The sequence below is a fragment of the Rattus rattus genome, chromosome 4, assembly GCF_011064425.1.
Source record: "Rattus rattus isolate New Zealand chromosome 4, Rrattus_CSIRO_v1, whole genome shotgun sequence".
Lineage (NCBI taxonomy): Eukaryota > Metazoa > Chordata > Mammalia > Rodentia > Muridae > Rattus > Rattus rattus.
This window is the reverse complement of record NC_046157.1, coordinates 48,265,205-48,280,891: the sequence shown is the minus strand read 5'-3', so window position 1 is coordinate 48,280,891 and position 15,687 is coordinate 48,265,205. Positions and strand designations below refer to the sequence as shown.

The 15,687-nt window shown below is 44.9% G+C and overlaps 1 protein-coding gene across 1 annotated transcript in view; it reads left to right on the top strand.

Moving 5' to 3' along the window:
- The window catches only part of Igsf5 (immunoglobulin superfamily member 5), a 37,886-nt gene extending 23,309 nt beyond the window's left edge, over nt 1-14,577 (top strand). Inside the window, exons 6-9 of the mRNA XM_032900363.1 lie at nt 2,872-2,896; nt 6,256-6,356; nt 9,114-9,184; nt 14,368-14,577. Coding sequence (XP_032756254.1) covers nt 2,872-2,896; nt 6,256-6,356; nt 9,114-9,184; nt 14,368-14,463 — 293 coding nt within the window. The 3' untranslated portion in view covers nt 14,464-14,577. The remainder of the gene's footprint in view (nt 1-2,871; nt 2,897-6,255; nt 6,357-9,113; nt 9,185-14,367) is intronic.
- Nucleotides 14,578-15,687: the final 1,110 nt, after the last annotated feature.

Genomic DNA, 15,687 nt, shown 5'->3' with positions numbered 1-15,687 from the left:
TAGTTGAGGTCCCAGGAAGAAAAAGGGACACTTGGAAAGTGATTTTAGCATTTATTTCTAAGTTGTAAAAAGTTTTCTATGAAAGCTCTCTAAGACAAAGGTGGGAAGAGTTTGTAAGAAAAAGGGGGGTAAGGAGACTCTAAGAAAAAGCAGGATAAGGAGTGCTAAGAAGAGGGGAATAAGGAGAATAATTCTAAGAAAAGTGGGGGCATGGAGAATGAGTGTGTACCTTCTTCTCTTTGTCCCAGCACTTAAAAACATCTTTCAAAATACATGGTCACATGGTAAAAAGTTCATCACAAGTTTACACATAAATTCAAATCATAAATTGAATAAGAAGTTTACAACAGAGACTCTTTACATGCATTTACATCCATTAGGAGTAATTATCTGGCTAAACGTTGATCACCTGTCATAACTCCACAGGTTCATGGAGAATTAAAAACCATAACTGAGTTATTAGTGAGGCTTTGTATAGATAAACCCAATCAATATTTTATCTTCTGTCCTAGCACCTATAATAAATTGTTAGTTTCTTTTTTATGACCTTTGGTTAATACTTTTACAACCTTTTAGAATGTGCCTGCTTGTTATCTCAGCAACAAATAATTTGTGATACTAAATACTGGTAGAGTTCTCATTGTACTTTTGACTATCAGAAAGGACCAAATAGCAGTCCCAGTAAAAAGAGCTTAATAAATACTGATATAATTTTAGAAATTCTTATAGGATCAGCGTTAAGAACTAAGAAATCATTTATTTGTCTATATAGCATCACTCCAAGACAGTACATCTTCGCAGACCTGCAGAGATCTGCTCAAAACGGTGGGCTAATACCTAGTGATTGTCATATATGTTTACTAATATCAGGAAAACATATTAGCAGGAATCTTTCCTAAAATGAATTCTTCTGGGCCTTGCCTATCAGAGCGAATCCATCATGAATTATTAATCCAAGGTGAACCATCTCAGGAAGATCACTTGCTAGTTTTTAGCTTGTCCTATGTCAGCTCCTGACAATGAAATTTCAAGCCCATGTCAGTATGAGCTATTTCTTTCCCTTTCTTGTTTGTAACAAGTCTAAGTTGGAGCTTTGAACAGAGACTGGACACAAGCCACTTACAATGCTTGCTCTATGCCACTATGTCAGATGTGAATGCAGAGAAATTATTCTGCATATTAACATAATTGAAAAATTCAATGACCTAAGTTTTTCCAGTATGATAATTTCAATGAATGAAATGTGTTTTCTGATCCTCTGCTGGTTAACTGAAAACTGACTGAGGATGCCTGAGGGTCCTGCTCATCTTACGCAGAGGCCCTAGGGTGGCAGCATGCAGAGAAAGACCCAAATCCCACACCTGTTGCACCTGAATGGGACCATGTGGCTTGTCCCACTATTGGAAGGTTTTGATGGAGGGAGACCAGAGACTTGCAATGTAGACAAAAGAGTTTCTGAGTTTAGTTTGAGACCTGAATCAGATGATGTTATTAGAGTGAAAATAGGTGAGATTATTACCTAGAAATATAATAAGGAAATAGATTTTGTCCATTCCTCAGCAGAGCGTGACATATATGAGTGTGGGGTTATAAAGAAACATGGGCTCTGAATACAGACTTGGTGTGTGCTTGGTGTAAGGCTTAAAGTTTTAAATTCTAGATTCCCTCTAGTCCAGTAGTCCATTGATTGGGACCATTGGCTAGGGAAAGAATAGTGGTTTTGTGGTGTGTGTGTGTGTGTGTGTGTGTGTGTGTGTGTGTGTGTGTATGCATGTGTGTACAAGACCAAGGATGGGGACTGAGAGACAACAGAGTTACATGACAAATCCTGGGAACCAGACTCTAGAGACCAGCATCAGGGTGCAGATCTGCATTTATTGCATATCATATAAGCTTACATAGTGTTTGAACCAATCCCAAGACCCTAGATTGTTGGCAAATCATATCTGGCCACACTGTCACTGTGCCCAGTGGAAGCCTGTCCTGATGAAGTTAATCAGAGGGGTGGAGGGACATCCTTACCTTTTAGGACTTCCGTGAAGATGGGGAAGTAGCCACTACCCTGGCTTTGGTTCCTTTTGCTGCCTCACTTGTGTTCCCAGAGTCACCTTAGATCTAATGCCATGCGTGGCAGATCAGGACTCTTCGAGGAGTTACAGGAGCCTGTGGCACCTGGCTCTCCCTTCCACTTTTTCCTTCACAAAGTTGAATTCCACATTTCCACAATGTGTGGCAATGTCTGAGTTGACACTATTTGTACACATGAACTTGATTGAAAAATGGATCTTAGCATTAAGGAACTCAGATGTAGGCACATAAGGTTCTGTCTTTGTTAAGTTGCTGTAACATTGCTGTCTAAGTCAGATGAGAGTAAGCTTTGAGAATATAGTTCTGCTGGGCGGTCATGCAGGGAACAACCAGTGATGGTGTGGGGAGATATGATTGGCCAATGATTTAAGGTCTTAGGATTGGTTTAAACACTGTATATAAGTTTATGTGCTGTGCAATAAACTCAGATCTGAACCCTTATGCTGGTCTCCAAACTAGTTGCTGTCTCAGTTACTTAAAGCCTTTCCTGGTGATAGAGTTGCATAACCTTGGATTGATATCAAACTCAATTAGTATTCACTAGTTACACGGGGGGTATCTACTATCTTTCAGGTACCTATAATATTTATTTTTCTGATACTGAACCTATCTTCCTTAATAGGCTTAATCATTTAGTAATTTCATATAGGGCCACTTTGAGTACAGACTGGGTCTAGGTGAGGTTTTTCAAAGTCAGAAGTCAATTAAAAAATCAGTGAGAATTTATTTCTAGAACCCCTATCCTTTCGCTTATGGGACTTCTATCCCTCTGTTTTTTTTCAGAATCTACTTATCAAAATGAAATAAGGTAAGAAAGGTAAAATGGAAAGGTAAGTTGGAAGCAGGGGATTATAGGGTGTGAGGGTTTGTCACTCAATAAGTACTGAAATTGGATACTCTGAAAAGCATGCTAATCATAAATTCATAAAGCAACCCTACTTGTAGAATATCAGAGACCAATACAGGTGGGTGAACTGTCCCCTAATCACCTGACATGTGCAACTCTCCCCACAAGAGGACACTGTGCACTGTGACTGTTGGCTGTTGTCCTGCCTGCCCTGCTTTAAGTCAGGCACCTGCAGAGGTTGTAACTGGACTTGAGGTGTGTTGTAGGACAGCAAGCTAACCCACACAGATGCCTATAAGGCATGTGGTATTGCTCCAGTAGACAAATTAGGCGCTGCCAGTCGTTTGTCCCAGTGCAGAGAAGGAGTGAAAAATTCCTCCCATTCCCATAACTATTCATAGTGGCTGCAAACACTTTTGAGGTAACTAAGTCCAGACTCACAGAAAGACACAATAGCTCATGTGTTCACAGAAAGACACAATAGCTTATGTGTTCACAGAAATACACAATAGCTCATGTGTTCACAGGAATACATGATAGCCAGTGTGTTCACAAGAATACATGGTAGCCAGTGTGTTCACAGGAATACATGGTAGCCAGTGTGTTCACAGGAATACATGGTAGCTTCTGTGAACGTCTGTGGTACTTCCAGAATCACTTAGTTATCCAGGGTTTTTAGACACACAGTTTAGCTGAACATGTCTGCAGCCATATCCCGCACTAGGTATTTGTTAGATAATACAAAGTTTTGAGGCTCTGAAACTTGAAAATCTTTATAGCTATGTAGTTCATACAGATGGATAATAGTTATCAAATGACGGGTTCTCTCCTTTTGCCCTCTGGCCCTGGTTAAAAAAACAAACAAAAACAAAAACAGGTTCTAGAGAGGCAGCTACATTCTGAGGCATCATCCAGCAACAGTCTGGAAACCGCCCTTTGGGGCCTTACTGAGGTTAGGGAAGATCTTGGTGCATATTCTGGCATTTCTCCTGATGATGGTTATCAAGTGATCGCAGCCTGGACTGTCAGCAGAACAGGATCAATTGTCACCACAGCCTTCACTTCAGGATCTCAGCATTTCAAGGCACAGTAAAGCAACCCAGAATTATTTAGCAAAATGATGTACAACCACACAGGTAGTCATGACAACAGAGTGACATCTAAGATCACCTTTCTCTGTCACATACAGCTGGGCATTGTTCAGAATTTTGCAGGGTTCCAAGCTTTCTGGTTTCTCACCATGGTTTTATAGGCCTTTCCCACCTTGTGGCTGAGGGAACTGAGGCAGAAGACTGATAACAATCTCTGACATTTCCCCTGTGAAGAGTCAGGGATGTAGACAGGGAAGCTGGCCCCAGGTCCAGTTCCTCATCTATGTGCAGCTCCAGGTTGAGAACAGATTGCCTTGGCCTGGGGCATGACAGGTGACTCACTGCCTGACCACATCTCCCTGTCTTTTTTCCCTTCCATTTGTTGGTGTTGCTGTCTCCAGCCACTTAGCAATTTCTGCATTAAAATAACCAAACAGTTTTTCGATGATTCAGTACATGTTTAGAATAGAAAAGAAAGTGAATCACAGATAAGTCTCAAATGTTACATGTAAATCCATTGCTTAGAGGTAATTACTGTTACCTATGTTTGTGTATATTTATATGTATGTGTATATTCCTATATATAAGCAGAAATGTATATGCAGGCATTTAATACAATCTGGACTATAGAAACCATTTCCTTACAGTGTGTTCTTTTTGCCTGACATTATTCTGAAGATTATTTCTGTTAACAAATGTGTACCTAAAAAAATAGCACTTTAGTCTGGTCGTTTCTTTTATGTCAGATGGTTTTATTTCATGTTTTTTTGAAAGGTGTGTATGTAGTTTTTTTATATATATATATCTTTTCTTTCTGCTTGCAAAACACAAACAACTCAGTATAACAATGTAGGAGTTAAAACCATTTTATTAGCGGGGCTGGAGAGAAGGCTCAGAGGATAAGAGAACTTGCACAGGACCTGAATCCAGCATCCATGCCAGGCAGCTCATATCCAACTCTAGATACCCCCCTTCTACCCCTATGAGCACCTGTAGTCCCGTGCTCATACCCCCACACAGGCGCAGACATGTACACTTAACTTGAATCACCTTTAAACAATTTTATTAGTATAGATTTGTTTTTCAAAGTAATGGATCTCATGACATTTGTACTCCCAAATGTAAGTGGAGGGGGGAGTATACATTCATAGCATGACCAATGTCCTCAAGCACTGTGCTATGGTCTCTGCCCAACTTCAGAACTAATGAGTCTGTAGTCCCTCAGAGCTTTTCTCAGGCTTTCCTCAGAGCCTTGTCTCCTTGTTCCCCAAAGGTGACCTGCTTCTGACATTTTCCCCGCACCTTAAGATTAGCTCTGTAGTAAGTGTTGTAGAGACAGTCGCCACACACACTCATTCAAGCATGCCTGCTCCCCAGAGCTTTTTACAGTGAGGCCCATCCACATTGTGTAATGTGGATGGGGATATTTTCCAACGACGTAATGCTGTGTTCTAGCTGTATGTGGGACTTGTTCTCCCAGCTTCCTATGGGGCTCCAGTGTCCTTGAGGAGAACTTGAGTGCCCATCTCGTTCAGAGTTCTGTGCCATCCCTGAAGCAATGAGAGCCAGGCCACAGGGTCGGTGCATGTGCCACAGTGCCCAAGAGAGTCCACTGTCTACCGCATCCCCGAGTATGAGTGCATTCTTCCCTATCACAATTTTATGGGTAGCATGGAAGTCTATCACTTACTTATGGTGGCCCTGTGTTGTCTGTGGCTCACATATGGGCTATGTCTCAGGCATACCTTTGTGTGTGTGTGTGTGTGTGTGTGTGTGTGTGTGTGTGTGTGTGTGTATACACAGGTGTTCTTAGGGGTTGAGTCTGAAGATTCCTCATTATCTGGCCCTCCATAATTCGCCTTTCTCCCCTTATAAAGCTATGCCAGACTCAGCCTTATTTTGGGGGATCAGCCTACTTTTTGTATAAAGAAACACACAGTAAATACTTTGGTTTTTACCAGCCATAAAGTCTTCGCCACAACGTTGTGTCATTGTGACACGAAGGCAGCACCAGAAACTGTGAGAGCAGGCACATGTCACCGTGTGTCAGCGACGAATGGCAGAATGGTTGGGCTCAGGGATCGTAGGTTCTGACCCCCTAGATTCTCTTAGTGGCTTCTGGGAGCTGAGCCATAGATCTGAGAAGATGAGCCTGTCTCTCCCTCTCCCTGGCATGCACAGGCTGTCTACCTCCGCTCAGAGGTTGTAACCGCAATGATCTAATTCCAGGAAATCGGCAAACGTGAGGACAGGCAAAGCAGATCCCGAGACATGGTTAAAAAGTGGGAAGGAAAACTATGGGTACAGTTCCGATGAAGCAAGGGCTGCACGTGAGTACCCGCTGGGGCACAGGGAGACCCGAGAGGAAGATGTGTGTGTGGGGTGACTTCACCGGCCTCTCAAGCAGGAAAACCTAGATGCTGGGAGCAATCAGTGTTTGGATAATTTTTTTTTTTAAGGAGACATTTTAGAGTTAAGAGTACTCTAGGAGTAGATTTAGCAGTAAAGATCTTTCTCTCTGAATGTTAAAAAAATATAACTTTAAAGGCTTTTCCTCTCCTGTAAGTTTCTCCTTAAAATTATCAGATGACCCCACTTAACCCTATTCAAATACAACGGGCACATAGAGCTCTGCTTCCATCAGTCAGATGGGATGATTGTTGGAAGGTGTCTTAGTTAGGGTCTTACTGACTAATGTAAGTTTTATAAAGGACAGCAATTAATTGGGGCTGGCTTATAGGTTCAGAGGTTCAGTCCTTTATCATCCAGGCAGGCATGGTGCAGGAGGAGCTGAGTTCTACATCTTCACCAGAAGGAAGCCAGGGACAGACTGAGCATCCCCAGGCAGCTAGGAGGAGGGTCTCCAAGCCCACTCCCACAGTGACACACTTCCTCCAACAAGACCACACCTTCTAATAGTGCTACTCCCTGGGCCAAGCATATACAAATCATCACAGAAGGCTAACCTACTCTGAGAAGTCTTGGTGCAGAGTCTCATTTCATGTAGTCACTATGGGGTAGGGACTCTCTGTGGGCAATGTCACAGTACTAAGTAGGCTTTGAAAGGGTGCATGGAGAGAAAAGGAGGCACACGCCATTCCTTAGCACCTAGAAAGAGAGTCTCAGCCACGTGGGCTGGCAAAACGAATTCAACGAAAGACCCTCAGCCAGGCGGCCCTTGCTGAGATTGGGTCCTACCTTTCAGTGTCCCCATTCTTTGACTTCACCCAGTCTGTCTCCCTTGTGCATCCGAGATTCTATGCCACATTAAGAAGTTCCCCAGAGCATGGGCTTCTACACCTGAAGATGCCTAGCTTCTTCCAGAATTTCTTGCTATTGTGCATTCATTAATATTTTGGACATTTTGCAAGTCATGTGATCAAAACCATGCCTTAAACCTAACCTCTTTGTCCTCAACTCCTGCCTTGCCCTGCGTTTATTTTTCCTTGGTCCGCTACTGAGGCCATGGGTCATCTTGTATTTAGATAGGACCAATGTGTAAAGAAAGAAACTGTTTATTTAAATTTTTATTGGTTATTTTGCTTATTTACATTTCAAATGTTATCCCCTTCCTGATTTCCCCTTTGAAACACCCCCAATCCCACCCACCCCTCACCCTGCATCTATGAGAGTACTCCCCTACCCACCCACCCACCAACCCACTCCTGCCTCACCACCCTAACATTCCCCTACACTGGGGCATCAAGCCTTCACAGGACCAAGGGCTTCCTCTTCCATTGATGCCAGACAAGGCCATCCTCTGCTACATATGTGGCTGGAGCCATGGGTCCCTCTATGTGTATTCTTTGGTTGGTGGTTTAGCTCCTGGGAGCTCTGGGTGGGGGGGGGGTCTGGTTGGTTGGTATTGTTGTTCTTCCTATGGGGTTGCAAACCCCTTCAGCTCCTTTAGTCCTTCCCCCAACTCCTCCATTGACGTCTCTGTGCTCAGTCAGATGGTTGGCTGTAAGCATCCTCATCTGTATTGGCAAGGCTCTTACAGAGCCTCTCAGGCGACATCCATATCAGGCTCCTATCAGCAAGCACTTCTAGGCATCAGCAAGTGACTGGGTTTGGTGGCTGCATGTGGGCTGGGTCCCCAGGTGAGGCAGTCTCTGGATGGCCTTTCCTTCAGTCTCTGCTCCACTCTTTTGTCCTTATATTTCCTTTAGACAGGAGCAATTATGGGTTAAAGTTTTGTGAAGGACTGGTGGCCCCATCTCTCAAACAGGGTCATGCCTAACCTCTGGATAGGGTCTTTACAGGTTCTCTCTCCCCTTTGTTGGATATTTCAGCTAATGTCATCCCTGTTCCACCTTGGGAGCCTCTTGCTTTTCTGGCATCTGGGACTTTCTGGTGGCTACCCCCAGTCCCCCATCCCCATTGCCATACACCTCGGTTCAATTTCCTGACCCTTTGTACATCTCGCCTCTCTCCTCCCACACCTAATCCTGCGTCTCTTTTCCCTCTCTCCTCCTCTCTTCCTCCCAAGTCCCTCCCACCCTCAACCTCCCGTGATTATTTTGTTCCCCTTTCTAAGTAGGACTGGGGCTGTTTTGTAAGTCGGTTTTCTTTGACTATACAGCACATGCATAAAGCACAAGGCTCTAGACTTACGTAATATAAAGAGAAATAACCATATATTCACAGTGCCATTGTTATCCTTCCATTGTCTGTGGAATTCTGAGCTTAACAGCCAAGATGGGAGGAAAGATTCATTTTGGCTCACATTCACAGGCTTGGCCCTATGGTGAGCAGAGCATCACAGAGCAGAGTACTTATATCACGGTGCTAGGAAACAAGGAGAAAGAAAGGAACAGGTCAGGGGCCCAACATTCTACTTAAGGCCATCTACCCTATGACTCAACCTCTTCCCACTAGGCTCTGCCCCTTATGAGCTCTTTATTTCCAGTAGTTCCAAGTCTTTAGTCCATGGGCTTGGGTGGGCATTCCATTTAAACTATAGAGAATGTTTTATGGTAGAACTACCTAGGAGAAAATGTCCTTCCTGAGCAATCCTAATTAATTATTAGACAATGCAATCTTAAAATAAATAATGTTTTGCACTGACAAAAATTCTTTTATTGCAGAAATTGCTTCTCTCCCTCCTAAATCTGGTGAAGTCAGTCTTCCAGAACAGCGCAGTAGCCTTCCTCAACAGGTGATGTAGAATGCTTTGTACATTTTTTCCTTTCATTTAAAAATACTTGTGGTAGGTACACGTTGAAAATTCATGGTGGAAGAAGGACTCTTTTCCTTGTCTGTTTCAAGCAGACAGCTGCCAGGAATGGGTGCAGAGAGGAAATAGCTCTTGCTTTCCTATAGCAGTGGCTGTAAGTCTATAGAATGTAATCTGACTGGGGAAACACTGATCTGAGCCAACAATGTCACGAGCAACATGCAACTTGTGTTTGTTCTCTTGGAGTCTCTAAGACCTGAGTTAGCTCTGCTATCCTGGCTGCCCTTAATATGCATAATATATACCTACACTGGGACCTCGGGCCATTCGTCTCATGGAAGGATGCTGGGTGCTGGGTTTGAAAAGCAGGAGAATAAGTGTGTTTTGCTGTGCATGTAAGGTCTGTGGCCATGAGGTTGAGAGTGGGGAAGATCCTGTTGTGACTGGAGTTTGGGTGGAGAAAGGAAGGAGTCGTTGGCCAGGAAGATGTCTGGGACCTCATGGAAGTTGGAGCTATCACTGACAGATGGCTGAGAGACAGGGTTTGGGTACAGAGGGCAAGTGTGGACCACTTCTGAGGTCTCTGTTAGACATCATCAAGGAGACTCAGTGTGCAGCTGAATGTGTGAGTTTGTCTTGTTTGACAGACAAGACAATGATTAAACTGCCCACTGGGAGCTGTAAGAACACAGTATGTTTGCTTTCTAATACAGAGTCAGCACTGGTTGTCATGCATGTGTGAGTTGGAGCTAATAGGCAGAAGATATTTTGTATGTGAGAATTTGTCAAAACATAACCAGCAATTTTCCCTGACCCATACAAGTGAAACTCTTAGAAAAGTGCACTGCAGGGAATCCCACGGTCCCACAAATGCTCTTCTCATCCCTTTTGGGGAAGCTGCCTCAGATCTCCAAACCACTTACTGGATGGTTTGATCTGTGCAGTGGCTGCTGTTGGCTTGTGACAGTGGCATAGAGAGTATGTTTGTCTTTGTGGTCCCTCCCTGATTATTCTTTTTGGACACATAGATTGACTTAGATTTCCGGGTAGCTCTGGGCTGTGTTTTTTCTCCCCGTCTCTGGGATCCAGCTGCCTGCGTGCATTCTGCCAATGACACAGACCTTTCAGGCTTTAAGTGGGTAGGAGACTCTGCCTGATGCTCAGTTAGATAGCTTGGGAACTTAGGTCATTTTAGGGGAACACAGGAAGTAAGCTGAGAGGATGGGGGTGGGGACTGTGGCACAAATGAAGGTGGGTCTCGGTGACAGATTGTTCCTAGTACACAATGTAGTCACTTCCTCAGGTCTTAACCTGGCAGGTAAACAAAGAGGTCAATTTTTCTCAATAAGGTAGATCCTGGGCTTGTACATCTTTGGATGGATCTGGAGCTTTAGAAATGGGGGGCAGGGGAGGGGAGACCAGTTTTTTTTAGAAGCACTAGTCTGGTGACCAAGAGGTGGCAGTTAACAGTGGGCAGGCTGCGGGGAGTGTTGTATGTTCATTCTTGGGGGGATCATGGGTTGATAAGGACAGGTGGCTGAGGGGTTCCCTGCCACCCAGCTGTAAGCATGATGTGTAAGATACCCTTCTTGTTGCTTTGACAGAATGGCTAGTAAAAGCAAAGACAGAACACTGTAGCACTTCAAACACTGTAGCACTTCAAACATTGTAGCACTTCATAAAGGCAAGTCCTTTATCTCAGCGGAGTCTAGGCGTCTTCCCAGGGTGGTGATCAGAGCTTTTGTCTCCTGTAAGGATGCTATAGTGTGTGTACCCTCCATCCTCCAGCCCTCCCCCACCCTCCACTGATCTGTACCCCTGGAAAGGTAGGAAAAGTGACTGAGAGTGTATCCTTGTCTTTTCACCCTCCCCTCTGAGGTCTCCCGTGGCTTCAATTTGCCACAGCCCCTCATATTACTATGAGGACATTTCTGTATATGCCCTGGCCTCTGGATCTTCTCCAGCGTGGGATGCTGGTTAGTTAGAGTTCAGGATGGTTGACTACAAGCTTTACTGTTTTAAGGACCCCCACTTTCACCCAGATCATAGTCTGAAGAGGTTGTAGTCTAAACTAAGCTCTGGAGCTGTGAGCCAGCCTGCAGCCAGTGTTCTTCCACATCTGGGTTGCTGGGGAACTCACTGGGCCAGAGCTTGCCCATAGAGACCTAGGAACATAGGGGCCCATAGCAACAGAGGCCCCTGCTTCTGTTGCTATAGGATAGGACTTGGAGCAGGCAAAGCTTGGTTTTGTAAGCAGCAGAGCCACTGCTGAGGCTCAGGGCTACATATGGCTCAAGAGACAGCAACGTTTGGGGCTATTTGGAGTTTTCCTGTCATGCCCCCAGCGTCCAGTACCTCTGAAACTCAGTCTCCATCTCCAGGCTGATGAGAACTGCTACATGTGTATCTTTATCCTAGACCATGTGACACGATTCTAATCACAGCCTATATCCAGCAACCACCCTGCAGCAGGCCCACTGTTGGAAGGCTAGGAGACTCCATCTTCTGATGGAACAGCTCTCACAACTCTTTTCTGTTCCATGTCTTTTCCAGTTGAAGCCTAGAGTGCTGGTGTCCATGCTGCTATGGAGAAGTCATGTGGGGCTGGGGGTAATGCTCTTGGGTCAAACTCTTCATCGTCTTCTGATAGTTTCAGTGCAGAGTCCTTGTAAGACTTCAGAAGGGTGAGGATTGTCACGGGACAGAGTCTTAGGGGGGTGGAGGTGTGCCCCACAGAGAGCCAGCCATTGTGGCCAGATGCTTAAGGAGGACAGTGGCTGCTGTGGCTCACCACAGAAGATGGTAAGCTCTGTCAGTGGTGCAAGATAAAGATATAGGCTTTCAGAACTGCTTAACTCCATCGTCTAGAGCTCCTTTTTGTTCAACCCCATCTGGGGACTTCCTAGAGTATTGGAGCATTAAAGATTTATTTGTTTTATGTGTAGGAGTGTTTGCCCACATGCGTATATTTTGTATGTGCAGTGCCATCAGAGAGACCAGAATAGGGTGTCAGAACTCATGGAAGTGAAGTTATAGATGATTACGAGTCACTATATAGTTGCGAGGAATAGGACTTGGGTCCTATACAAGAGCAGCACATTTTCCTAACCACCTCGGGTGCGGGGGTTGTTTTAGGAATTTGTGCTCCCAATTCTTGCCATATCCTGATAGAGACATGAGGGTGTGTTTGCAAATATTGGACGCTTGAATTACTAAAGAATGCCGGCTGGATATGAGGTATGCATGGCACCTATAGAAACCTGTGCCTGGTACCCTGATAAATCAGTGCAGCATATCCAGGAAGTGCTTGGGGTGCTTGTGCAAGCCCTTAGGGCTCTTCTAGAGTGCCTAGACAACAGCGGGCCTAAGAACCAGTGTTTTCACATGTTCTTCAGGTGACCTGCTTGGGAAAAATGTTCTTGTAGACACAGGCAGCCTTTTGTAAGGCAGGGTCCTCTCTGAGTTCTAGGAGGGCGCCTAAGCTGGGCCTCATGTGCCCAAAGCACTGAGCTTCTTACGCATCTGGGGTGCAGTGATCGGCCCCAAGCACGAGGTCTGGAGGGTCAAATACTACCCCCATCTGCAGCAGAAGTTTTTTTTTTCAGTCTCCAGTGTTTTAGGTGTGCCCTAATACACACCACATTCAACATGGCTAGAAGCATAAGATTTTAGGCTGCAGAACCTAGTTCAGGCATTAAGTGTCTAGAAAAGTTGGAAGGGAAATAGAGATTATCCAAACATTCACCTGGCCAAGCATGACCCCTCTTCAGTGTTGGCTCCTGCCATATTGTAGGGTATGCGGTTAGGGTAAGGAACATGGTCACTGGTTGCTAAGTAAGAGCTTATTATAGTGATAGACATAGCTCAGGTGTACCATGATTGACACATCTGAGGTCGGAGCTTCCAAGGCTTTAAATCTTTGCTGCAAATCACAACCAGCTCATGGGACAAGAGAACCTTTTCTATTTTGGTCTAAAAACCATGGGCTTTATGAATGCCTTGTACCTAGATGAGCGTGCAACACAAACGGCCATCTTTCCTTCTCTTCTGGTGCCTTCATTTGTGGTCAGTCAACTCTTCTGGTTTTTTTTTTTTTTTTAAAGCAATTTTGTCTCTTTACCATTTCGTTTTCGAGGGCGCATGAATGTTTCATAACCCAGCCTGTGCCTTCCCCACTAATCCATTCCCCCCGTTGAGATAAACAGAAATAAACCTGTGATAAATTTAGAAAGCGGCAGCGCGTTTGTGCACCCCAGCAGGGTAAACAGAGGCAAACAACCGCAAAAGCCTCCAACACTCCCAGCAGAAGGCACCCTCCAGAGAGACCCCCAGCAAGACACTCCATCCGCCAAGCAGGCTTCCTTTCCCTAGTGGGAGTCTGTAAATGAAAGCCCCACAGCAGCCTAGGACCGTTCCCACTCAAGATCCACTGCTGCTGAATAATTCATCCTGCCCGGCTGCATTATTTAAGATGTTCGATACGCTCCCTGTGCCCTGCAGCCTGAACTGCTACCCTCAGGGCAGGCAGGGAAAATGGGTTGCACATAATGTCTTTGCCTTTGAGACAGGGTCTCGCCGTGTGGTTCAGAGTAGTTTGAATTGATGATCCTCCTGCCTCAGTCTCCCAGGTGGTGGGCTTACAGACACATGTTAGACTTGTCCTCATGTCCTCTTAGGGTGACGTCGCTGGCCTGATAGAGGAGCCCGGGTTGGTTTACAAGGTTTCTGAATGAGAAACCAGCATCACACAGTGCCGCAGGAGACACGGGGGTGGTGGATTTCAGGCCAGCGTTTCCAATTTGCTTTTGCTCTTTTAGAAGGGATGCGTGTTATTCAAAGACATCCATAATAAATATCTTACGTTTAAAAGGAAAGACACCAACCAGGTAAAGAAAGAGCTTCCATAGGGAGATTAGAAAATAAAACAAAACAAGGAATTTTTGCATCTGTAATTTAGTTTGGTAAAAGTGAGACCTGGATTCTTGTTATGAGCTTGCTCTTTGGGCTTGGAAAGCACCCAGAGTGTGTGTTGCTGAAGAAACAGAAGGAGAGGGCGTGTCTCTGTCTAGTGGTTCTTCCCTGTTCCCTGGTGAGTGCCTCTCAGGTGAGCATGGTGCCTGGGGCCCAGCCAGCGAACACACTGACCCTCCTGTCTTTGTTACCAGGAACTTGATAAACATCAGCCCAGCCCAGTGACTCATCCACGAGTTTCCTTTGACATCGCCAGTCCTCAGAAGATCAGAAATGTGACTTTAGTGTAATAATAAAGACTTCTCATGGCTGTGCTTGGTGTACACACACCGGGCAATATCATTCTCTTCTGTATCCTGAGACCACATCTCAGCTTTGCCAAAGAGGCTGCATCGGAGGCACCAGAGCTGCTGTTTTATAGCAACAGGAGTTGGTTTTCCTCTTTCCAAGAAGAATTTGATCTTGAGGTGTATCATGGTTTTGGTGAATTCCTTAAGGTGACCGAGTAAAACATGAGGGTCTGTCATGGTGACATTCCTCATGACTTGACACTCCTGCTAACCCAGCAAAGGGCAGATATAGATCCTGCCACGACCTTCAGAATGCTTCTGTTTTCTGAGATCGTGGTAATATGGTCTTTATGTGTGTTTCACAGCGAGGGACATCACTGAACCTTATTACAGAACCAAGAGCCTAACAACTAGCATCAACTGTGTCTTGTAAGTAACTGGCCCCTGGAGCTCAGGAATGCAATGAGAGGAGAAGCAATGCACGTGTTCGGATGCTCTGCAGAAGACAGTCTTTCGCATACGCTCCCTTGTCCTTGTCACCATGGTTTTGGGTGAATTAGGTGTTGGATTCTGCCTGATGAGGGACAAAGCTCATGTTCCACCAGCATCATGAACGAACGGGGAAGAGATATATACTATTTAATAAACAATCGAAAAGCCAAGCACCTTGTACCATCTTTTTCTACTGCATTTTTAATTTATCCTTTGAGAATTCCATAGGTGGACACAATGTATTTCTGTCCATTCTGTGATGTTAAAACCTCCTCCAACACCTCCCAGATCTCCCAACACCCCCATTCCAACTTCATGCCCTCTTTGTTTTCAATCAGTTTGGCTGTATATGGATGGGTGTGGGTTGTCCACCAGAACATGGGCAACTAACCAGGGCTTACACTTCCAAATTCTAGTCCATCGCTGAATGAAGCCAAGACAGGAACTCAAGCAGGGCAGGAACTTGGAAGCAGTAGCTGACACAGAGGCCATGGAAGGTACTACTTACTGCCTTGCTTCTCACGGTTTGATTAGCCAGCTTTCTTATAGAACCCAAGGCTACCAGCCCAGGGATGGAATGGGCTGGTCTTTCTCCCATCAATCACTAATTAAGAAAAAGCCCTACAGGTTTGTATACATCCTAATCTTATGGAGACATTTTTTTTTCTTTTTTTCAGAGCTGGGGACTGAACCCAGGGCTTTGCGCTTGCTAGGCAAGCACTCTACCACTGA